We start from the raw sequence: 25,130 nt of genomic DNA, 5'->3' as shown, positions 1-25,130 counted from the left end.
CACTTCCGCCATTCCAGCCTGTAGCCGTGACCCGCTCCCTTTCGGTTGTCAGGCTGCTGTCACACAGCCACCATGCTATCCCATTCCCGGTGTTTGTCCAGGAATATTGGTCGCTCCCTGTCTGCCATCCGCCAGGTAGGCAAAACAGCACGAATAAAACAGTTTACTTGATGCCCTCGGTTGGAATCACTTGCTGTGTTTGCCCATGGCTGCGGGCGGTGGTTGAACTTCTGTCACCGCTAGCATTAGCATTAGCTCATACTTACCATAGGCCACGGAACAGGCCGTAACATTGTGAGCCAAGGACAGAATGACACTTTGCCTGTTAAGTCTCGAGTGCACTCGCAGTATATTCCACAACATTGCTATTAATGCAAGTGGTTGCTATTGTCGCTTCGAGGCGTTCTTTCTTTAAACGCAACAATGCCATCAAAGTATTCATAAACTTTATATTACTACCTAGCTAGCTAACGAGTACTGGTATGCTATTGCTAGCTCACCTAATTTAGATGTTTTTTTGTAGCGCGTTCATTAGGTTAGCTGTGAAATTGGACCCAGATATATCCTGTGGAATGTACGTATGCGCTTTAAAATCAGAACGGGGGTGCAAATATATCACATGATAACAAGCATTATATTTAGAAGTGGGCGAATGCTTGTTTGTGAATCCGCCTTGAATTCAACAGGCTAAATTAATTTTCATTTCCGCTTCTTACTTGCAAGCAGTTGCTGCTCAAATTATTGCAGGTAATCCAAGTTTGACTGTCTTGAGGTGGGGGGGTCTCTCTTCATGTGACCTTTCACATAGGGTCCTATTCCTGGTGATTACCCCATTCCTAACTGACAACTCTAACGATGACTAGATAATGTTACATAACCTGTCACATCCAGTTTTGGACATACCTCATGTATTGCAGTAAATAAGTCCATTCAGACATTTGACCCAGTATTGTAAACCACAATTTTTTATTAGATACAGGCCAATATAATCTTTTTCCCGCTGACATCGGCGTGATATCTGACATCAATATTGGATAGAGACTCTACTAATCATTTACCTATAGGAGTAAATATGTAAACATGAACTATTTGTAATTGTATGATCAATATTTTCAATTATGTCGCTTGTCAGTCAACAATTTGTTGCAGCCCAAATGTATGCATTGTTCATCTAATGTATCATTTTATTGTAGCGACCAAGGGAGTTGCCGCTGTACCACCCAGCATGCTTTGCAGGCTCTTAACACTTAAATAATAGTTAACATTAGGTGTTTGTTGTTAGTGCTTAGTTTTCTTGCCCTCATGGAATGGTAGTACATTGTTGTTGTTGTGTTTACTTACCTGTTACATGTTGTGCTATTTATTTCCGGGTTCACACTGTCTCTTGCAAATGGAAGAGGACCTCTATGCAAGGATGAAGTGCTTCTATTTTGTTTTTTGTTTATTTTGAACATGCAAGACACCCTTACTTTGGAGTATATCTCAGGTTTACAGTTGCACTATTCAATATGAAGAAGCAGAGCTTTTCTAAGATAGCGGCACATCTGAAAAACCATAAAAATGTAACACAGTACTAAATTCTACTGGGAAAGTTTAGGAAAGCACGATATGTTCACTTTTGGTAGCATGTGGTCGTCTATTTCTTCTATTCACATGTACATTGTTATTTTGTCTATTTTTTGGCTGTGCCTTGTGTTTGTCTAGGGAAATAATGCGTTGACTCGCCGTGCTGCAGCAGGTACGTGTTTCACTATTCCACCATTCATTGTCAAGTGTTTTGGATAGGAAAATTATTTCAGCTTCTTGTCCTTTTCCTTCACAGCTATATCAACTAGCTACCCTGTCACCGTCAAGAACACTATGTAAGGGTGCACACTGACTTTAAACACTGCCTGTAGAGGCAAATAAACTTTGAAAGCAACTATTTTGCTCTTCATTTATTCACATTGTTAATTAAATTCATATCTGTGGCATTTTAGACATAAATGTATATATTTTTTTTCTCTAAAGCAAATCTGATCCTCGCGCCAGTGTCTTCCAGATACAGTACTTCAGGACTTCTGTTGCCTTCAGTATGTTTTTTTTTTTTTTCCTCCATACAACTTAGAGCGCAGCGTAATGTCACCAATTAGGAATGTATTGCCAATTGTCTTTGTGCTTCAGGAGATGAAGTCGTCACCATCAAGACCCCTGCCTTTGCAGAGTCTGTTACAGAGGGGGATGTGAGGTGGGAAAAAGGTAATTCATTTTATCCTCAGCGACGTACTAGCTGCTTCAGATAGCTGCCATTTTGATCTTGAAACAAACGTCTCTTTCAACAGCCGTTGGGGACACTGTCTCGGAGGATGAGGTGGTGTGTGAAATAGAAACTGATAAGGTAAAAGCACGGTATTTGTCATAACTCATATGCAGTGAATGAAAGCTTTAAAAGGACACAATTGATTTGATTGTTTGTTACATTTCAATTTACCCTAAATGCAGAACCTCACAAAAGTGGATACATCCCTCACATTTCTGCCAATATTTCATTATATATTTTCATGGGCCAAAGCTGAATAAATGACACTTGGTTGTAAAGTGTACGGCAGTGTAAATTTTTTTTTCTTTGCGCTAGACATCTGTTCAGGTTCCTTCACCTGCTTCTGGAGTTATTGAGGAGCTTTTGGTTCCTGATGGAGGGAAAGTTGAAGGTGGAACTCCTCTCTTCAAGCTTCGAAAGGGAGGTATGTATTTCTGAATTCAACTAACATTTGTTTCAGAACAACAGAACCTTTTGATTAACGGTAAAGGCATTTTACATTTGAACCTTGTGTAAAAATTAGGATTGTCAATATTATCAGTATATCAGAATGTGATATCTGTATCAAGATCTTCCCTTTATTAAAAGCCAATGTAGCACAAACTACGTAAAATTGCCAAGATTACAACATAACCCAGCTTTTGCTGCGCCACTCAAAAGTTCTGTGAGAAGAAGGTAACTCTTTACTGAACAAGCAGAGTAACAACAAAGGCTGTCATAGAACGTAACAGCTATATAATATGTAGAGGACGACAAGACACTACTAACGAATAATGCAGAATAACCAGTAACCATTGTGGTTACTTAAACAAAGAGTTTGGATTCTCAAAATATGCATTTGAAACATTTGTGTGACAAAAATGCCTCCTCGAAAAAAAAAAAATCAGACCTCATCGCACAGCTTTTGTCAAGTCAAGTTAATTTACCATATGTACTGGACAATCACAAAATCACATCTTTGCTCTCTCTGACGCCGTATTAATGCGGCTGTCCATTGTAGTATATGTATTGTGGAACACTTTGTAAAACAAGATGGCTGTGGTACTGGTGTTTGGGTATATTATTCTCCACCCACCCTCCCCAGTTAATTGAAATACAGTATATGGCTTTAGGGGCATTCATAGTTTAGATGGCCCACATTATTGTACTTTTAAATTATATACTTAACACTTTTTGTTTGTAGCTGGGGCTCCTAAAGCTGCGGAAGCACCAAAAGCTGAGGCCCCAGCCCCGGCTGCTGCAGCTCCTCCCCCACCTTCTGCTCCCCCACCTCCCCCATCAACCGCGGGCCCCATTCCCTCCACAATGCCCCCTGTGCCACCGGTGCCAGCACACGCTATGGATACCAAACCAGGTTAGTGGCACATGTTATGTGTGAAATGTTGTCCCTGACGTCTGTGCTCTCAACCTCAAGTATGCATGAATAATCGCTGTTTGGTACTGTGGGCAGCAGCTCTTTTATTGACACCAGTGGCGCTAACTGTCTCCTGTCTTGTTCAGTCTCAGCCATCAAGCCCACTGCTGCTCCCATTACAATTGCAGCTCCTGCAGATGGAGGCGCAAAAGCAGCCCGCACAGAGAGCAGGGTAAACAACACCTCAACGTAATTGTGAAGGCTAATAACAGAATAAGAACTGTATACCAAAACTCCCCATTCTGTCTTCAATAATTTAGGTTAAGATGAACCGCATGAGACTGAGAATTGCCCAGAGACTGAAGGAAGCCCAAAACACCTGCGCCATGTTGACTACCTTCAATGAGATTGACATGAGGTAAGTGACTCAAAATTAGTTGACCTACACCATTGTTTATTCACTCTTCTACCTTTGCAATCCAAGTATTTGCATATTGGAGAATTCCAACCATTTTCTAAGTGCAAAAGTGCACTTGTGTATGTTTGTAAGCTCAGCTGATACTTCGTAAATGGTTATAGATTGAAATCAGCCCAGTAGAAAAAGCTTTTTGAAATGCGATCCCTCCCTGAAACACTGGAATGTAAATATTTGGTCATAATTCCATCTAAAGCAAAGATAAGAAATGTTAAAACGTGTTTTATTAATTTAAAAGGAGATGTTAGTGTCCACACTCGCCCCCTGCGTTCAAGAAGACACTTTGAGGATTTCTTTCCCCCGCAAATGTGTGGTGTCAGCTTTCAGCTATTCAGGCTTTTGCATGTATCCTAATTCGATTGACATTGACGGTCTGGAGGAAGACTTCCCAGTCTAGGGCTCATCTGGAGCCGAAGAAGGTGGTCAGGGAGTGAGGCGGCAGCATTGACGGGGGCCCGCAGAGACCTGCGCTCTCAGTGGAAGGGCTGCCGATATGGGCTTTTATGACAGCCCAATAAGATTTACAGGCTCCAGAAAGTGAAGATTTTTATCACTTCTTCTCTCCTTTCTCAGAGAGTCTGTGTCTTGGGACGCGGTTATTGTGTTAAAAGAGAAACCCTAGAGCTTTGACGGGGTTACAGGCAGGAAAACAAACAATTAAAAAGAAAGATAAAAGTGAAAAATGAGCAAAGGTAAAATGATAAGCTGGACAATCTGAATAGCTTTCTGTGTTCATTACGTTTTTAACTGAACGTAACCTCCGGCTTTGCACCTACAACTGATTTCAAAAATGATTGGCAAAATAGTTAAAATTGTTGTTAATGCATTATCAGATCAGTTTTCCATTTGAGTATTATATTCCCAAGATCAGAATTATGAGGCTTTGTTTACTTATAATACATTTGGGTTTGAAACCTCTACTTGACTTCCTATGTTTCCATTCTCAGCTTTTGTGCTTGAAATTGTAATCAGGGTCTTTTCCTTTTCATTTGGCCCTCTTCTGATGGGTTTATGTGGGAAAGGTATCTTTATGTGCTTTATAGTGGTTTATTTTATTTTTATTAAGCAGCCTATTTTAGATGAATGGCACATTTTGAAAGACATGGCTACTTATCATTTCATACCCTCTTGTTTTGCTAGTGCTTTGTTGCACAGTGCCATAAAATAAGCTAAAATAAAGATATTTGGTACAGTTGCATGCAAAATTATTCATGGCCAATTAAAAACTAGTTATTGAGTAGATGTGATATTTATTGAAAGTTACTGCTTTAAGTTGATATTTGAAATTTGCAAATGAGGATTGAATAAGTAAGCGTAAAATTGTATTCATTGAAACGTGAATTGACAATACTCTTCGAAGGTAAGTAAAGTGCTTAAATGCGGACTTGAAAGTGTGTACAAACCCAATAAATGTCATTCTAATGCACTGCCTTTCCCTGCCATTTCGTCCGCAGCAACATCTCAGAGATGAGGAAGACTTACAAAGATGCCTTCCTGAAAAAGCACAACATCAAGTTGGGCTTCATGTCTGCATTCGTGAAGGCTGCTGCCTATGCTCTCACTGACCAACCTGCTGTCAATGCAGGTATAGTTTTCACCACAAAGGACTGACAGGCATCACGCTATGGTCGCATTTGACTCTCCCGTCTGTACATGTGCTGCACAGTAATGTCTAAGTTGACTTGTGGGTGTCTCTCAGTGCTAAACCTCAAAACCACCATTTACTTCCATCAGATGTATTCACTGCACCTTTTCGTGACTGCCCTACTTAGACAACCACAGAGAAGCAGCGGTGGTCTGCAAGACTCTTTTTTTCAATTCATTGTAATAGTCTAAGAGGGTCTTCCCCTTCTACTTTTATGAAAAAGGAAAATGCATATTTAATAGCAAATTGTTTTGCTGATGATGTATTTGTGCTATTTTCTTTTCCAGTAATTGATGACACAACCAAAGAGATTGTGTACAGGGACTATGTAGACATCAGTGTGGCTGTGGCCACTCCCAAGGTAAGACAAGTGTAGTGTGCGTGTGTGTGTGTGTGTGTGTGTGTGTGTGTGTGTGTTATGCTCAGCGAAATTGATCAAATCCATGTGACTTCTCCCTAAGGGTTTGGTCGTTCCAGTGATCAGGAATGTCGAGGAAATGAATTTTGCCGACATTGAGAAGACCATCAACATGCTGGGTGAAAAGGTTAGTATTTTTAACATGCATATTAAAAAAACCAGTGTAATACTCCATCTAGTGTTATTTAGAAGTGATTGTGTGTGTATATGTGTTTGTAGGCCCGCAACAATGAGCTGGCCGTTGAAGACATGGACGGAGGAACCTTCACGATCAGCAATGGCGGCGTGTTTGGGTCCATGTTCGGCACTCCCATCATCAACCCACCTCAGTCTGCTATTTTGGGCATGCATGGCATCTTTGACAGACCTGTGGCAGTGGCTGGGAAGGTGTGTGCCTTCTGTACTTTCTATTCGAACCTAAACATTTTTTTGGAATGATACAAAAATAGTTCCTTACTACTTAAAGGATACTGCAGTACCACGTCTTGCCACTGGGTGAAGCCTTAATTAGGAATTGTATACAGTAAACCAGAGTGCCACATACAGAAAAAGTGCTAATAATTGTATTAGCACTTAGTTGAGCATACAGTACTCTGTTTATCACATAAGTTTAACATTCAATTTTTTGTCAACTGAACAAATATTGTTTTTATTGCAGTGACCTACTTAAATGAACTACAACCAATTAAAATTTTCTTTCAACATTTTTCATGATTGCGCAGGTGGAGATCCGTCCAATGATGTACGTCGCACTGACATACGATCATCGCCTCGTTGATGGAAGAGAGGCTGTCACCTTCCTGCGCAAGATCAAGAGTGTGGTGGAGGACCCCAGGGTGCTACTCCTCGACATGTGAGCCCCCTCAGCTCCAGGCCCAACCAACCAAACCACCCTCACACAACCAGTGGCTGTACCCACCTACTGAACATTACTCAAAACTATAAGACATGGGTTTATTTTATTATGTTTTCTGCTAAAGAGTTGGGTTGTGCAATATAAGGTTGGCCGTGGTAAAAGGGTTCGGTACTGTCTGAGGCTGTCGCAGTTTCTGGTCTTGAGATCATATAGTATATTCGAAGCAAATGTGCACGATGTGTAATTTTCTACAGACAAAAATGTACAGCTTACTGTGGGATGTCAATTCTAGATTAAACATCATGGTGGCACTTCTTAATTTTGGGGGGAAACAACGAGGATGCGTTGAAACCAAGAAAAATGTCCAAACCTAAGAATTAAAAACAATGTGGGAAATTTCTCTTTATGTTATGCTATTTAAGAAAAAAAAACCTTTTAAACAATAAAATCTACATTACTGGATATGTGTATTGTGTGAGTTTTACCTGTTTCATCAGTAAAACAACACAAAAACATTCGGTGGCAAATTTCAGTTTAATTGCTATAAATGTTACTATGTTTTACATACTGTATGCATGGAAACTACTAGTATATTTCTGCATAGTGTTGACATCTTACCTTACAGTTTATTGGAAATACTAAATAACCCACACGCTACCAAAATGTTTTTGTTTTGGTTTGTCTTCAGGCAATAAGTATTCCAGGAAGTGTACAAAGGTGGTGTGATAATGACAGTATTATGTCATTTGTTGCCTGATACTCATTCAGACCTCAAAGATTGTCAGTCTTACAAGTTTTTTTCATGCTTGGTGAGGAGCAGATAAGCATAGATATACAAAATTATCAATCAAAAAGTCAAAATATTCTGATATGTTAAGTAAACCTCTATTAGGATAATGTTGGCGGTACTTGGTCGTTCCATCATCACTTACTGTGATCATTTTTCTTTGGGAAGCACACAAAGACACCAAGCCCTGGTGCTGCACCCAGGATGGACGCATGTCAGGATGCTAATCTCCATGAAACAGGATGAGCTAGCAGTTCATGGCTTTCCAGGAGACACTACTGAAGAAGGGATGACACTTGATGTCACTCACACCTCCACCTCCAGACCCCAGGCGATAGCCGGCATCAAACTGAAGCAACTGTAGAAGTAGAACGGTACATTTACAACCAAATATGTTTACTGTAATCTGCTTTCAAAGAGATAGCTGTGTTGCTCACCTCGGTAAGCAGGGATGCAGCTGCAGTGCTCAGGTGGTCCGGGATGAGCAACTGTGTGTGGGAGGTAATTCCTGCTGGGTGGAGCTGCCATAGGGGCTGAAGGCACAACATCAAACTCACTCATTTTACCATGGCATACATCATTTGGGGTGTACCTCTATATATACACACATACAGTAGATGATAAAGATTTACATTGAAAGCAAAATAAACTAATATTAAATGTATAGGTGAATAAAAAGATGAAAACTACGCAGCATCATTCAGACAGGTGGTTTCGTATTTTCCACGACCCCAAAAAACTGTTAACCCTTACATGCACGAGTGACTGGACCCTACATTCTTCCATAAGTGGATCAAAAATGACATGATATTGATATGATATGATATTTAGTATTATATTTAAGACCACACAAGAATTATTTCATGTTAGAAACATCTTAATTTTTCACTTTTTTCCATCTTTTAAAAAAGAAAATGACCCCATACAACAGTAGAAAGTGTGAGGATTGCATAAAGGTAAGTTAAAAATGTGAATGGCATGGTATCAAAAATATGTTTTTTGAGGAATACCTGGAATATGAAATGATCATTCATTAAAAGATATTTCAAGAAAACAACCTGACCGGGTCATTTTTGACCCACTTATTGGGGTAGTAACAAAAAAACAAAAATTTCTTAACATGTATAAAAGATAAGTTAAAAATGTGAATGGCATGATATTAAAAACATGTTTTTTGAGGAATACTTGGAATATGAAATGATTACATTTTTTCATTACAAAGATATTTCAAGACAACCTGACCGGGTCATTTTTGACCCACTTATGGAAGGCTGGGGTAGTAACACAAAAACAATTATTTTTAATGTATAAAAGATAAGTTAAAAATGTGAATGACATGATATTAAAAACATGTTTTTTGAGGAATACCTGTAATATGAAATTATAACATGTTTTCATTACGAATATATTTCAAGAAAACAACCTGACCGGGTTAAATAAATACCTAACACAATAGGGGCCGCATATTAAAAAGTTATGATAATGTTGTGTCTTTCTCCTACCATTCCTGTGAGAAGTTCAAACAACAAAACTCCAAGACTCCACCAATCACAAGCTTCAGAGACTCTGGATACACCACCGATTTCTGTTGGCAGACCACATTTCACTGTGTTTTTATGATTATATTCCATTTTTAATCTACACTAAACCACAATCATTGCTTGTAATGAATACGTATGGCCACAAGAGGGCAGGCCACACAAGGTTGATAATGTTACCTGGAGCACAGTACATTTGTTCCATAGTATTGGTGTCGATCTCTGACTGAACCTCACTCCACTGCCCAAAAAATGTCAAACACACTTTGCCTGTGGAATATAAATATAATATAAATACAAATATAAATCAACAAAAGAAACATATTGCAACATTTTCTGTCCGACACTCACCACTGCTGGTAAGCAGCACGTTCCTGGGGTTGAGATCCCGGCATATGATGCCCTGCTGATGAAGACTCTCCAGGGCCAGAAGGATCTGAGCCCCCCACACACGCACCTCTGATTCTGGGAGCCCCCAACAATCCCGGTGGGCGGACTTATCTGAGGATTTGACCGGGATACGAGGTAGGTGACACCATCCATCCACCTCAATGATCTGGTCCTCAGCTTGCCCTTCCGTTCTCATTGATGATTCCTCTGTCCTCTTTTGAGCTCCGACGGGGCGAGGGGAGTACCAACTAGAAAAGGACCCCTCTGAAGGTGGGGCCACCTGTCCTGGGCTGAGCATCTCACAGGCTTCCTCTACACCTTCTCTCACATCAACCGGTTCCGTTTCCCCGCTGGGCTTCATCTCTTGTTTCCTGGCAGAGAAAAGCCAGGAACTCCCTGAAGTGGTCGTCGCTTCCCTGTTATCTGAGAACACCGCTTGGTCTGTGCTCCTGAGGACCACCACTCCATTTCGTTCCTCTGAGGTGGGACTGCTGCTGGCCTGCTTCGCCTCCAAGTGTGTCACCTCGTCCGCCGCACTTAAAATGGATGCTTGGTGAAAGGCGGTGTTGATTCCGTGGAGTTGTGTCAGATGCAAAATGGCGGGAGACGAGCTCAACATACGACTTTCACTGTTTGGAGGTTCTGTTTTTGTAATGGAGGTCTGGTTGGCGTGAGGTTTGCTCTTGAAGCTGCTCTCTGTGACTGCATAGGGGTTTGCTTGTTCACCTCCAAGTGCTGGATCAGCGGCTTTCCAAGCCACTTCAAACGCCACGCTGCATTCTAATAGTCCTACTCCAGCTTTACTGTCCTGGAGTCCCGACATGGCATCCAGAGCATGGCTGACACGAGCACACGACAGAGGAAGAGCGGGCTTGTCCTGAGTTTGAGATGCGTGCAAACACAAAGTAGGAGCTGGTGGATGGATGCTCGTGCTAACCTGCGTTCTTGCTGGTCCTGATAATAGAGTCACACGCTTCAGTTTGGTGTAAAATGACGCTGCGGAGCGTGAGTTCTGCAGGCAACCCGTCTCCTCGATGTAGGAGTGAGTCCCACAGCTCTCCAGACGCTGCTGCGTCTCATCCCAAGTCCTTGGGTCGTCCACATCCGGGCTCTCATCACTGAGCTTCCGAGGAGTGCTTTCCATGCCGGTGTTGTGCTGGTAGTCTGAGTAGATGGCCGGGGAAGTGTAGCTGCTCTTCATTTTCATGTTGCGCTGGCCGGAAGAGATGCATTCTGGGTGTTCTTTGGCTCTCTCCTTTCTGAGCATTTGCAGTTTGGAGAAAAGCCTCCCACCTTGGACAAAACAAACCAGAAGAGAAAGTTTACAAAACTATCAATGCTCCAAACTTAAACACGCCCCTTGTTTCTGACCTTTGACATGCTCAAGATGGAGGTAAACGGCGTCCTCGCTGACGTAATACCTGAGCAGCTTCACCATGTAGGGAACCCCTTGAGGGATGATGGTTGGCTGCTCTCTGCTCTCCCAGCTGGACTTCATCAGACTCTTCAAAAAAACACATTCTCTAATTTGATGTTGTTTTTAAGAGGGGTTGCACGGTGGACAAGTGGTTAGCGCGCAGACCTCACAGCTAGGAGTTTGCACGTTCTCCCCGTGCATGTGTGGGTTTTTTCCGGGTACTCCTGTTTCCTCCCACATTCCAAAAACATGCTAGGTTAATTGGCGACTCCAAATTGTCCATAGGTATGAATGTGAGTGTGAATGGTTGTTTGTCTATATGTGCCCTGTGATTGGCTGGCCACCAGTCCAGGCGGTAGAAAATGAATGAATGAATGAATAAAATCCTGAATCAAAAGCCAAACAATGCTAATGTAGGTAAAATATGACAGGACCACTCTGCCGTTTTTTAAGGACATGCATACCCTAGTTCAGGGGTCGGCAACCTTTACTATCAAAAGAGCCATTTTGTGCCCTGTGATTGGCTGGCGAAGACAGCTGGGATAGGCTCCAGCACCCCCTGCGACCCTTGTGAGGATAAGCGGTAGAAAATGAATTAATGAATGTTTTTAAGAGAATATTACTGATAATCTTTGCTCAATGACTTTTAAGGATTTTTCCTTGACACGCCCCCACACCAAACCCACCAGCATGCTCTATTACAGGGGTTTTCGAAGTCTAACTCTAAGGAACTAACTCCAAGGAACCAAAGCTACCATGGCGCCCTGGAGATGTCAATCAATCCCTAGACATAAACTTAACATATAATTTTAAATATTGTTATTAGTTTTGTTTGTTTTTTTTTACTTTCAACTCAACGGAAAAACACCCACCTTTACAATGAAAGTTTCTTTATTCACCATACTTTGGACAACAAGGACCTACGCAATGGAAAAAAAAAATCTGTTAATGATGTTTATCTTCTTGATAAAAATAAAGTTCAACACACTAAAAGCATTATCATATATTCATTTACCTTATCACTGATGCCCACCACCTTACACATCTCCAGATCTTCTACAGGAGAACTCAAGTGTCTGACAGGACGGAATCTCAGACTGCTGTAGCCCTGGTCATTAAAAAAAATAAATACATACAAATAACAGGCCTCCTGCTTTAAAGGATGTTTCAACGTGCATAAGTAAAGAGGTATTTTTAATACCTAAGCAGGTTGATGTCCTTACCCCTAAATGCGAGCTGCCCTTCCCCAGGTTGTGCTGTAAATGTGTTATGAAGATTTCTTCTGCCCTCTTCAAATACTGGGTTGTTTTCCTCTTCACAGCCTCCCGACGCTCCTTGTTTGGGTCCACTGGAAGACAAACTCCATTCAGACTATGTGGATGAAAGACTTATATTCATTATTACTATATGTAAGATTTCCAGGAGCCCCCAGCCTGTGGATGTTGGATGCTTGTGTGCATATTTCACAGCTGTGAAACGGCTGATGATGTTTGATGGAAACTTTAATTTGGGACTTCCTGTATCTTTTCTAGTTGATATGTTCCTATCACATGTCCTCTACTGCACAAACATAGAGTGTCAACATTATAATGCAATGCACAGATGTTAACTTAGCAAAAAACAATTCTGCTTCTTCTGGCTCCTTTTCGACCATGTTGAATTGTGGAAGTATTAATGTGATGTTTTTTTATTGTAAGTTGGTTATTTAAGTTTGAAATAAACTCAACCATTACCATAACAAAATAGAGTGGACCACGCGCATACATGACTCAGCCATGCAACTTTTTTTTGGTCACTTTTTTCAGCAGAAAACACATGTCAATCACCATAAACTGACAATAATTTACACTAAATATGTACAGCGTACTTGTACCACATATTCGAAGTACCACAATTTGTACGTGTTTATGTTTTTATGCTTCACTGATGTTGAGATTTTGCACTTTATTCGTTTGGTTGGCTATGGTAGCACAGCTTCAATGGTCTATAAGTTCATATATTATTGTAAATATACCTCACATAAACACCTACACTAGCCTGCTAGCTTCTAGCGCATGGGGTCACCAATGCGGTGCCCACGGGCATCAAATAGCCCCCCACGACTGCAGGGCATAACAACATATTGAAGCCTAGATCAAAAATAAACATTTTATAGACTTATCAATTTTCCCAATTCATTGGTCGTCCCTGTACGGAACCCCCACAAAAAGGGGAATCTAGTATGTATGCTAAATGTAAATAATGTGCATTCTATTGCATGCTAGTTGTGCACATAAATACTTACACTGTACCCCATTGAGCAGTAAGTCCACACCATTCTTATAATAACTGAAAGCAGCCTCATAGTCCTCGTTGACCTCGCTGTCCAGAGCCATGCGGATCTGCTTGGCTGCCTCCACCAAGTAATCTCGTTTTGCCATCCTCACCTTGTTTTGGGTACGGTACTGTACTGGATTTAGATCAGCCAAGATCCATTAAGCTTGAAACAGGAAGTGAATCTTAAGTCATTCAAAATGTGAGTAACTATTTGGTATTGTTTTCTTGGACACCCACCGATTCTTCCCGGTACTACGAAAAGCAGGACACATCTCTGGCTGGTGTCACTGGGCTCGGTGTGCCTCGTCCCCCTTCAGTGACGTGCCGGTTTAGGCCTCTATGACAGAGCATGCTTGGCTGAACCGGTGGAAACAAAGAGTTAACCTTCAAATGTACAGACAGGAAGCGAAAGAAGACAGGCTGGTATACTATACTGTACACATGTCTCTTAAACATTCATTTTTAAGAGAAATTTAAGCAAAAAAGCACATCTGCAATATCAACATCAACATTATTTGGATTATGGATATGTAATTATAGTCAAATAAACTCTAGCTCGTTTTCTTTAGAATGTACTGAGCACTAGCTTCACAGCCATGTTGAGGAAATCAGCATCATGTATGTAAAAAAAAACCCTCCACTCCTATCATCTATTACCTACACATAGCAACGTAATAAATACACCAAGTATGCCACATTAAAAACAATGACATCTAAATACAGCGTACCTGATGTGATGAGGCCGTGTGACTTAGCAGCATCAGCACCAGCCAGCAAGCAAATAAAACATACTCCTCTGAGGAGCTGAGGAGGAGGAGACAACCACAGGCTAGGCTTCTGATTGGCTAAGCATGATGTCATTTACGGGTACCATTTCACGCGCAGCTCTCACCTCCCCCTCTCGCCAGATGCTGGTTGATTTAAAGGGACAGTGCTATTGCCTTGTTTCCCCTACCCTTTTATTGACTTGTACTTCGACAGCAATGTTGTACTTCAAATCTAGCTCTATTTATTACTAATATGGTATTCTTATATTACTAATAGATTATGTCACTATAGAAAGACAAACTATGTATTTTTATTCGGCATTCACTGATAGTGGAAGTCCTACATACATGGTGCGAAACACCAGATGGAGCTAGGAGCTTTTTTGTGCAAAATGTATCCCCCACCCGGCCGGAAAGATTACTTAAATGTGTATGTGTGTGTGTTGTGTGTGTGTGTGTAACCATATATAACAGGAAATGACCGTGTAATTGCTGTAAATTTCTGCTTTTTTAATTTTTTGCTATAGAATATTACTTATTTATCACATTTATTATTGGCAATAATGTTATCCAAATGTACAGGTGGAGTATTTCCACTACCCATTATGTTATATACATAGTCCCCAGAAGTATTTGGACAGTGACAGAGGTTGTGCATTCAGAAAAAGCCCATTTTCAAAAGTATTTGGACAAAGTGAGTGGTTGGTTGTCATTTTTAATATTTGGATGATAATCTTTGACAGGTAAGTGTTTTGTGCTGAAGTAGTGCTGGAGCCTATCCCAGCTGTCTTCAGGCGAGAGGCGGGGTACACCCTGGACTGGTCACAAGTCAATCATAATTGTTAAATACTGTAACATAAATGTTGTGGGAGAACAATCACAGGGCACATATAGACAAACAACCATTCACACTCACATTCATACCTATGGACAATTTGGAGTCGCCAATTAACCTAGCATGTTTTTGGAATGTGGGAGGAAACAGGAGTACCCGGAGAAAACACACGCATGCACGGGGAGAACATGCAAAATCCACACAGAGATACCCGAGGGTGGACTCAAACTCAGGTCTCCTAGCTGTGTGGCCGGCACGCTATCCACTCGGCCCAATCCACACACTTTGTTGCTTAATATATTGTTAAATGATGCACTATGCAGATCTCAGCCAGTAATCTCCTTAGCTACAGACACATAAACCATGTCACAGTCAGGGAAAGAACAAGCCTCCAGTTTGGACCTGAAATGACAAACACACCTTTTGATCAGATGATAGTAATATTGCCAATTCCGAATGTTCTTTGTGCCTGAAGGCAACTTCCTGTTCAATAATGACAAAAAGGTGATGAATTTATTTTATTTAGATACTACAACAGTATCTTCATTTGGTGATACAATAGTATTCTGTTCTAAATTACACATTTGCTTAATGTACTCTTACCTGAGTGTCTCCACCCACTCTGTGGTGCTGTGGTGACGGGCCCTGTAAAAAAAAAAAGTGCCCTGTTAAGTGTCATACCTGGGTCAATGTTAAATCCCAACCTGTTAGACTCACTTGTCACCATGACAAGTTCAATGGTGTAGTCCGAGAAGTCATGAGGTTTACTAACAGAACATCTGTGAGTTCCAAAATCTTCCATTTGGACCTGCCGGATGGTGAGTATGATGCTGCTGGGGGTGTTACTGATGTGGTAACCAGATGTGCAATTCTGGAAGGCCTTGTGTTTGATGTAGTGGCACAGTAGTTCATTGTCAGGACTCCTCCACTGGACAGACATCTGAGAGGAGGGGTTGTTGTCATAGTGATGAACACAAGGCAGAGTGACCTGCTCACCTGGCAGACAGAGCACTTTGACAACGCTACCTGTACAGAAAATCAAGAATTTTCAGTCGAATTATACTTTTTCCACTGGTTAATACTAGTACGTTGTCTAGATATTATACAAATGTGTCTTTTGGATGTCAATGTTATCATCTTACAGGCATCTGATAATACAGAGTCAGGCAAAATGATCTGACACATTTGTAGGTTAAATAAAAGGCAAATAAAGTAAAAGTAATGCCATTCTGTTTCATTATGTTTTAAATATCAAATCAGTTCTGACTGTGCAAGGTCGGACAGTTGATTTTCATTTCAATGCAGATCCAGTAGCTCTGAAGTTGGTAACCCATAACGAGATGGTGTTTGGAGCTGGTACGGGATCATGTACTTAAGATTGAAGTGCAAACGCTCGTTGTGTTGCAGTTACAGATTTGTTTCTTTTGCTAAACATTTTCACAATGAAAGCGCGATGCTCACCAGGCCAATTCATGGCAGCAAAAGAAACGATAAACAATGGCATTATAAAAAAACAAAGCAGAAAAAATGGCATTATATGTACTTTTCGAAAATAAAACCACTTTTTTGTTTCTTTACTTTATTTGCCTTTTATTTAACCTACAAATGTGTCAGATCATTTTACCTGACTGTGTATAATTGCCATGTAACACACTTTGGTGCAGGTTTTCCCCTTGAAATCTACAATAATTTCAAGTCAATTAAATATTTGGCCTGATAAAAGTAAGACTTCATACTGTAACTAACATTTAATACAGTACAATATTTAAGAGCTAATGATTACTAATTGTAATGACACAAGACAACACAATGATGTATCCCTCAACTCACCTTCTCCAATCAGGTGTAACGCTGCAAAGGCAAAGTAGAATGCAGCCGTCCGAGTGTGTTCAAAGGACATTTTCCACATTTGGCAACTGTTTCAACTGCAATGGTATAAATGTACATGAGGATTTCTATGACGATAAAACAACTGGAGCCCAAAGTGAAGCGGGAACGCATCTACTATCACTTTTGTTTTGACAGAAGGATCAATTTACAAGCTTCATGTGAGTAAAATATACAGCATCTATGACAGGGGTCTCAAACACGCGGCCCAGCCTTGATATGAAAGTTTAATGTTAGTGTGGCCCGTGCAAGTTTGATATGGATGCTGTATGGTATCATGTACCCAGAAAAAATTATTACGTTTGATTAATGTTCATGTTAAAGGTTAAATAACTGTTAATAGTTATCCTCCCTATCCGTGTGGAAGTGGTAAGTTTTTGGCTATTTAAGTTTAAAAGAAATAACTTGGAGGCTACCGTTTAGGTCGCTAGCTCTCTAGTTTGCGAGTTAGCATGTGTCTCAAGACCCTGCAGTTGCGCAATATGTTGTAAATAAAAAGAGTATAAATGTGACTGTCGTCGTGTTTTGTCATGTCTACAGGGCAAAGTTCATTTATTTTTCTGTTTTTAATAAATGCAATTTTTGTTTGTTTTTTTGGAAAACCTGCTGCGGCCCAGCCTCACCCAGATCCTAGCTCCAGTGGCCCCCAGGTAAATTGAGTTTGAGACCCCTGATCTATGGTAACCAAGCATCACAACACCAAAGCAATGAAATATGATCTCTCTGTCAGGACATCTTCAAAGTGCACTCTATTGGGATGCTGCTTACTAACATGGCGGCCAAACCCGCCCATGCACTACAGAAGTAGTATTTGAATAAGCAGTCACTGCAAACAGTGCATTGCCCTTGAATGTCTTTATACACACATAATAAAATTGTACTACATTGATGTTCATGTGCTTGTATAAAATATCTAAATGGCCCATTACTTTATTTTATAGTAGGATGTGCAAAAAAACAGGAGCAGTGAGATCCTGTGAATGCTTCAATTTGTTTTAATAAAGGGGAAAAACATTCATAAACAGTAAACATAATATAAGATCAATTGCATTAATCACAATGCAGCAGATGCCAAAGAAGGAAGTCATTCCATGTTAAACTTAACACGGTAGGCCACGTAGTAGCCGTTGTTGTACATGTAGAGTAACTGGTCAGTGGGGTTGTAGTCCAGGCTGGAAAAATGTTCTTGGAACTTCTGAAAGCGAATATTGAGGTGTTTCTCCTCACCACTCTTAGTGTCGAAGGCGTAGTAGATCTCCTCTGTGTTCCCGTCCACAGGCCTGGTGGCGTACATGACTCCACAGGCCATGAACGCGTTGCTGGTCATCGGTTTGAACGCCGTTGTGTTCCACACATTCTCAATGTCAAAGTCTTTCTCATTTACTTTTGCAATGACTATATTACCTTTGCTCTCATCAGAGGCATACATTACCCATAACCCAGTTTCATCAGCTGCAAAGTCCATGTTCTGTCTTTCCGAGAAACTATACGAGAAATCTACGCTGGCTGGGATCACCCTTGAACCATATTTGTTGCTGGTCAGATTGAACCTGCCCATACTAAAGGGTGAGTATCTCTGATAATAAATGGTGTTGCCATGAACAATGTAATTGTTACCAGTGCCTCTATAAGCAGTGGACATTCCGAGAAATCTATACGGCTTCATCAGAAGCATGTCTTTATAGTCTGCGAAGAAATAGAATTGATGTGTTACGAAATTAATGAATCCACTGTAGAAGTACATTGACTCAAAGCCTTTAGCAGGTTTGGAGTCCTTCCCCCAGCCGCCATACGTGTAACCTGTCTGCAAATGAGAGTTAAGATGTGCAACCATGGGCTTGCCGATGCTCATGATTCCTGTGTGATTGCAGTTGCCTGGAAAAACATGTACATAGTCAATGGGGTTTCTTTTCTTAGGTTTTTATCACCTAAGACGCAATGTGACTAGTTGTCCTACCGATATCTGGCTTTACAACCTCCTGGTCCTGGCACTCTTCCAGCTTCCTCTGCAGTTTGGCAAACTCAATGCGGATCATCTCCAGGTTGTTCTTGTCGTAGGACTCCAGCTGGTTCACAATGAGGGACATGTTTCGGATCTAGGGTGAAAAGATTGGGGAAGGCTGTGTCATGAATGTGAACATTATTGCAGATGGTGTATAATCAGCAGCATACAATAAAATATTCATTCATTCATTTTCGACCACTTTTCCTCACGAGGGTCGCGGGGGTGCTGGAGCCTATCCCAGCTGTCTTTGGGCGAGAGGCGGGGTACACCCTGGACTGGTCGCCAGCCAATCACAGGGCACATATAGACAAACAACCATTCACACTCACATTCATACCTATGGACAATTTGGAGTCGCCAATTAACCTAGCATGTTTTTGGAATGTGGGAGGAAACCGGAGTACCCGGAGAAAACCCACGCATGCACGGGGAGAACATGCAAACTCCACACAGAGATGGCCGAGGGTGGATTTGAACCCTGGTCTCCTAGCTGTGGTGTCTGCACGCTAACCACTCGACTGTCGTGCCGCCCACAATAAAATATATAGCTTTAAAATAGTCTTTCACCTCGCTATACAGAGTGTCAAACATGGGAGAGGGGGAATTGAAGGCATCTTTGAGTTGAGACACCAGAGACTCAAACTCTCTGAGCTCAATCCTGAGCAGCTCAAAGTCCAGTTTGATGTAATCCTTAGCATCGGATCCAAGTATGGAGACTCTGTCATGCAGCTTTTGCAGTTCTCCCAAGTCGGCCTCCAACTTAATTTCAGAAGATGATATCTAGAAGATTAGAAGGGAAAAGAAAGACACACAGGAATAACGATATTGGGATAAATGCTGGGTTGCAGCCCACATCACTTCTGGTATTTACTCCACTCTGATACATTGATTTTTTTTTTGCCATTACTGAACTTCAAATGTAAGATTTTTCCATCTTAACCACCACATTTTATATGTGTTCAATATAAACCATACATTTTTCTTTTGAATTTCTACTTCCTGGATCAGATCCCTGCTAACTTCTCGCATGCGCTGCATCCGGTCAGCAGGGAAGACGGTGTCAGGCAAGTACACTTGACAAACACACTGACCCGAATCACCCACTGATGATGTCACATTACCAGACTCCCAGTCCTCCACTGGCTGAGAAACAACAAGAAAAGGATACACGTATACTAAGAGTGAAGTCAAAGTGCATGTTTTAGTCAGAGTCACTTACTATCCAAGCCAGAGTTGGACCTAGGACTGGTAGGAGAAGCAACAGAGTGGTCTGCATCTTGTGTTGCTTTTACGAGTATCTCCTCAATGGCCAGCCGAGAAGCCTTTTAAATGTATGTTTTATCAGCTCATCATGAACACAGCCCATTTTCCCACGTTTATTGTTCTCCCTGCAACACAAGAGCAGGTGTTGGTTCACATATAAACATTATTTTTTTAATACTATCAAAAAGTGGATGAGAATATCAGCATATGTTGAAGTGAAGGAGTGACATATCATCATACTTTTATGGTGTGTTAGATTATAGAGATATGCTTTTTATTGCACTGGGCTGGCATTACATGTTTAATAACTAAACTAAACTCACAATATGTGTGTTTGTATTACCTCCTGGTTGGGGAGCACTAAATGATGTACCACTGCGACTTCTTCAACCTGGACATTTTTTATAGTTGTGTATTGAAAGGGGGCGGCGCGGCGGTCGAGTGGTTAGCGCAAAGACCTCACAGGTTTGAGACCAGGGTTCGAGTCCACCCTCGGGTATCTCTGTGTGGAGTTTGCATGTTCTCCCCGTGCATGCGTGGGTTTTCTCCGGGTATTCCGGTTTCCTCCCACATTCCAAAAACATGCTAGGTTAATTGGCGACTCCAAATTGTCCATAGGTATGAATGTGAGTGTGAATGGTTGTTTGTCTATATGTGCTATATATGTATATGTGCTCATTGACAACATACCCCAATTCTGGTAAGATTGGCCCCTGACCCTGAGGTGGTCGGTTCAATTTCTGGTTTAATCTCAAACAACCAATTTATTCTTATTCTACGTTTTAGCTTATTTCCACAGCATTTCAGTCAGGCTTCAGCTTCCTAACCGCTCCTGTGTTTATTCTATATTTGGATTTATGTACTTTTTCAAAGCGCTTCAGTTTCGTTTCAGCTTTTCAGCATTCACACACATTCACAATGTCTGCTGACATTGCATCATCTAGTTTAAAACAGGCAGTATATTCTGCATTGTTTCTATTCAAAACTGTTCCATTGATTCTTTTCAGAAAGCTTTTCTCATGTAGTTAACAGTTGATTTCACTTTAGAATTGTTTTCTGTAAACTTAACTGATGACAGCTTAAAATGAATTTCTTTTGTTCCGTAATGTTTCTGTCAGTGCAAGACAACAAGTCATGGAGGTACTCTCACAAGGGCTTGGCTTTATTACAACAGAACATATATGTACAGGAGAAATACAAATCCAAGAAAAAAATGGGTTGCTTGTGTATTTAGAAGCACTTCCTGTGGACAATGGAGGGGCCGGCCTCATCGTATTCCTGCTTACTGATCCACATCTGCTGGAAGGTGGACAGGGAAGCCAGGATGGAGCCACCGATCCAGACAGAGTACTTCCTCTCAGGTGGGGCGATGATCTACGATAGGGAAAAACAGCAGCTTTAATATTCCGTACCTTTGTCGATTTAAGTGACTAATGAAATGTCTTGCAGTTGTTCCACCTTGATCTTCATGGTGCTTGGGGCCAGAGCTGTAATCTCCTTCTGCATACGGTCAGCAATACCAGGGTACATGGTGGTACCACCGGACAGCACATTGTTGGCATAAAGGTCCTTACGGATGTCAATGTCACATTTCATGATGCTGTTGTAGGCGGTCTCATGGATACCGGCAGACTCCATACCTGTGATCGGCAACAGGTGAGATTTCTACTTTGCTCTCACACACTAAAAAGACCGGAACTCACCAATGAAAGAAGGCTGGAACAGGGTCTCTGGGCAACGGAAACGCTCGTTGCCAATGGTGATGACTTGTCCGTCGGGCAGTTCATAGCTCTTCTCCAGGGAGGAGGAGGAGGCAGCGGTGGCCATCTCATTCTCAAAGTCAAGAGCCACATAGCACAGCTTCTCCTTGATGTCACGCACAATCTCACGCTCAGCTAAGGCACAAAGTGTTCAAGTTATGGAACTGCACTTCTGCATCGTTGAATAATCAACTCTAGTGAGCGGACTTACCAGTTGTAACGAAAGAGTAGCCACGCTCGGTGAGGATCTTCATCAGATAGTCGGTCAGGTCACGACCAGCCAGATCCAGACGCATAATAGCATGAGGGAGAGCATAACCCTCATAGATGGGGACATTGTGGGTGACACCATCACCGGAGTCCAGCACAATACCTTTTAACAATCACAAAAAAAAAATAGCGTTAAGCAGGAAGTGATGGACGGCCTGCGTATTGTCTCACATATGTCTCACATCATAAATGTTGTAATACGACTGATATCAGGTGGCACGCAGCTTGTTCCAATGGGACTAACACCTGTTCGGCACAACGAGATGGGAATCCTTAACAGTTACACAAGCTACGTGTGAACATTTGCTACTTGCGGCACCTTTTGAAGTATTTAAACTGTATCGGTTGGCTTTGGCTTGAAAAATGAAAACTTAGCATAATGTAATTGTACTATTGTACTAACCGGTGGTACGACCGGAGGCATACAGGGACAGAACAGCCTGGATGGCCACATACATGGCGGGGACGTTGAATGTCTCAAACATGATCTGCAAAACAAGATCAGCAGGGTATTAAGGATTTATATACTAAGTTCTATGTGAAGTATTTCCATAATGCATCATATTAACTATCTAACAAGATCTCAGTGTATAGACTGGTCATATATCTCATCTCGTTTCATATTATCTACATACTGTATTGTATATAACTCTGGGAAAAACTGTTGATTTTGTTAATACTTGGGTTGTTTATATTGTTTATTTTTCTATATTGTGTACTTTGTACTGCTTAACTGATTCTGTACTCTTGCTGCTGTGCAATACAAATTTCCCCACTGAGGCATATCTTAATCTTAATTTATCCCAAACGTATCCCAGAGTAGACAGTGAATACCTGAGTCATTTTCTCCCTGTTGGCTTTGGGGTTCAGGGGCGCCTCAGTGAGCAGAGTGGGGTGCTCCTCAGGGGCCACACGCAGCTCATTGTAGAAGGTGTGGTGCCAGATCTGATTGACAAAACACAACAGCTGCTCTCAGGACTGAAACAACAACAACGTGGTCCTCCAAATAAAAACAGCAAACATAAAAATAGCTCTGACAATCGTCGGTAGTCTGTGAATTGTCCATAGTGTGGAAGGTCAGCTTCCATGAAGACCGGTAGTTAGTCCCAATACTGTCAATACACACCTTCTCCATATCATCCCAGTTGGTGATGATGCCATGCTCGATGGGGTACTTCAGGGTCAAGATACCTCTCTTGCTCTGGGCCTCATCACCGACATAGCTGTCCTTCTGACCCATACCAACCATGACACCCTGTTGAACAAAGCACGATACTTATTTACTTTCCACATTTGTGACATAAAATAAAAAGCAGTGCTTAGTAAAATGAGATATACTCTACCTGGTGGCGGGGCCTTCCGACAATGGAAGGGAAGACAGCACGGGGAGCGTCATCTCCGGCAAATCCAGCCTTGACCAAGCCAGAGCCGTTGTCGCACACAAGGGCGGTAGTCTCGTCGTCGTCACACATGATCAGGCTTTACTGGAGCGGTCTGAAGTATAGTGGATGAATAACATGAAGAGTTCAGCGGTATTCCTATCCCTATTCACTTAGAATGGCTTAAAAGATCTCGCCAGCGGTGTTTATATTTAGGGTGCTAATTAGACACGGACTGGGAAGCTATTTTGGTCTGAACCTTATTGTACAGCAACTGATATCATATCTCCATGATTGTTCCTGAGAGCTGCTGAGGTAGCACCAAAAAGGGTCAAAACAGACCTGCCGTCTATTTTAGGCCCTACTACCCCCCCGCACCCCCCCACAATACTTAACAGAGTGATAGAAGGGACACTTGGATTTCCTGCTATTTCAGGTCTGCCAGCATCCATCTGTTACTGCACGCTGACACTTTTGTTGTACTGCTGTGATCCAATTAAGCCCGATTCCTGGTGCAGTGAGCATGCACATTTGGTGCCCTGATATTTATATTGGATATAGATACACTATTTTTCTCACTTGTGTTTCCTATAAACTTTCTGTAAACTGTATTTTTCCATCAGAAAATGTCTATCGAGTCAATTTCAGCAGAGCAATTCAGTATATTAAAAGATCCGATACTTTAGTACATCATTCTACTTAGGGAAATCACAACCATGCAACTTAACTTGACTTAGCTGACTTATCAATGGAAATACAATAATAAAAGAATCTGGTAATTTTTTTTTCTCTGCAAAGATGCCATGAAGCTTACTCACCAAGGTGCACTTGTAGACGGATGCTTCCACTGGGACAAGGACTGGGGCTGAGATGTGCCCCTTAAATAAGACCCCGGCTCAGTTCAGGGACGGGGGGGTGTGTCTGAAAATTCACAGAAGTCCAAATAAGTGCTGCTAGGAAAAAAAAAAATCAACAAGCCAGCCAGAAGAGGGTGTTTTGTTTTGAGGTAAATAATATAACATTATATTACAGTATATTTAAATATAATAATACTGAAAAGGAATAAAACAGTCATTCATTTGATAGAATATTATTGGTAGGTCTCAATCAATTTTATTTCCATTAGCAACCACCTATCAGATTTAGATTTTGGACTACATCGTTTATTGCATAATCAGTGTTGAACATATTTGGGATTTTAAAATAAAATCTAGAACTAGAAGAACTACAAAAAGAAGACTACAAGAATATGCATATATACGTCACAGTGGAAAGCTTTACATATGAAAATTCATCATATGAATATTTACAAAGGAGATTTAGTGTTATTTCGATCCAGGGCAAAGGTTCTGTGTGACGTTCCACTTTCAATTGGCACACATTTCTCACATGTCTGCAGAGGTTCCACACCTCTCATGGCCACCTCCAAGGCTCGCTGTCATGACCCAGTCAAGGCAGTCAGTGCCATC

The 25,130-nt window shown here is 41.4% G+C and overlaps 4 protein-coding genes across 4 annotated transcripts; 1 reads left to right on the top strand and 3 right to left on the bottom strand.

The window, feature by feature from the left end:
• Positions 1–2: 2 nt before the first annotated feature.
• On the top strand, positions 3–7,509 carry dlst (dihydrolipoamide S-succinyltransferase). Its single transcript, XM_058091239.2, has 15 exons — positions 3–135; positions 1,705–1,738; positions 1,823–1,862; positions 2,011–2,072; positions 2,164–2,238; positions 2,322–2,377; positions 2,615–2,723; positions 3,483–3,653; positions 3,800–3,885; positions 3,974–4,071; positions 5,583–5,713; positions 6,061–6,134; positions 6,235–6,318; positions 6,411–6,578; positions 6,914–7,509. The coding sequence occupies exons 1-15, from the start codon at positions 73–75 to the stop codon at positions 7,046–7,048; spliced, it is 1,386 nt and encodes a 461-aa protein (XP_057947222.2). The 5' UTR covers positions 3–72; the 3' UTR covers positions 7,049–7,509.
• A 65-nt stretch (positions 7,510–7,574) lies between these two features.
• Positions 7,575–14,294, bottom strand: rps6kl1 (ribosomal protein S6 kinase-like 1). The gene is made up of 12 exons (XM_058091238.2): positions 14,224–14,294; positions 13,733–13,852; positions 13,464–13,658; positions 12,403–12,527; positions 12,195–12,287; positions 12,052–12,099; positions 11,134–11,266; positions 9,724–11,055; positions 9,553–9,642; positions 9,337–9,419; positions 8,272–8,367; positions 7,575–8,192 (listed from the first exon to the last, which is right to left on the bottom strand). The coding sequence occupies exons 3-12, from the start codon at positions 13,597–13,599 to the stop codon at positions 8,082–8,084; spliced, it is 2,247 nt and encodes a 748-aa protein (XP_057947221.2). The 5' UTR covers positions 13,600–13,658; positions 13,733–13,852; positions 14,224–14,294; the 3' UTR covers positions 7,575–8,081.
• A 3,774-nt stretch (positions 14,295–18,068) lies between these two features.
• On the bottom strand, positions 18,069–20,265 carry olfm4.2 (olfactomedin 4, tandem duplicate 2). The gene is made up of 5 exons (XM_058091036.2): positions 20,209–20,265; positions 19,965–20,132; positions 19,557–19,769; positions 18,942–19,080; positions 18,069–18,859 (listed from the first exon to the last, which is right to left on the bottom strand). Exons 1-5 carry the CDS (start codon positions 20,263–20,265, stop codon positions 18,069–18,071), a joined length of 1,368 nt encoding a protein of 455 aa, XP_057947019.2.
• Positions 20,266–21,393: 1,128 nt separating this feature from the next.
• Positions 21,394–24,582, bottom strand: LOC131140122 (actin, alpha cardiac muscle). Its single transcript, XM_058090270.2, has 9 exons — positions 24,480–24,582; positions 23,626–23,776; positions 23,409–23,537; positions 23,117–23,227; positions 22,686–22,770; positions 22,224–22,385; positions 21,956–22,147; positions 21,711–21,892; positions 21,394–21,626 (listed from the first exon to the last, which is right to left on the bottom strand). Exons 2-9 carry the CDS (start codon positions 23,752–23,754, stop codon positions 21,483–21,485), a joined length of 1,134 nt encoding a protein of 377 aa, XP_057946253.1. The 5' UTR covers positions 23,755–23,776; positions 24,480–24,582; the 3' UTR covers positions 21,394–21,482.
• Between the last annotated feature and the right edge of the window lie 548 nt (positions 24,583–25,130).

This window comes from Doryrhamphus excisus, linkage group LG14, assembly GCF_037039965.1.
Source record: "Doryrhamphus excisus strain RoL-2023G ecotype Guam linkage group LG14, RoL_Dexc_Guam_v1.1, whole genome shotgun sequence".
Taxonomy (NCBI): domain Eukaryota; kingdom Metazoa; phylum Chordata; class Actinopteri; order Syngnathiformes; family Syngnathidae; genus Doryrhamphus; species Doryrhamphus excisus.
Note: the sequence above shows the minus strand (reverse complement) of the source record. Positions and strands in the feature narration are given on the sequence as shown.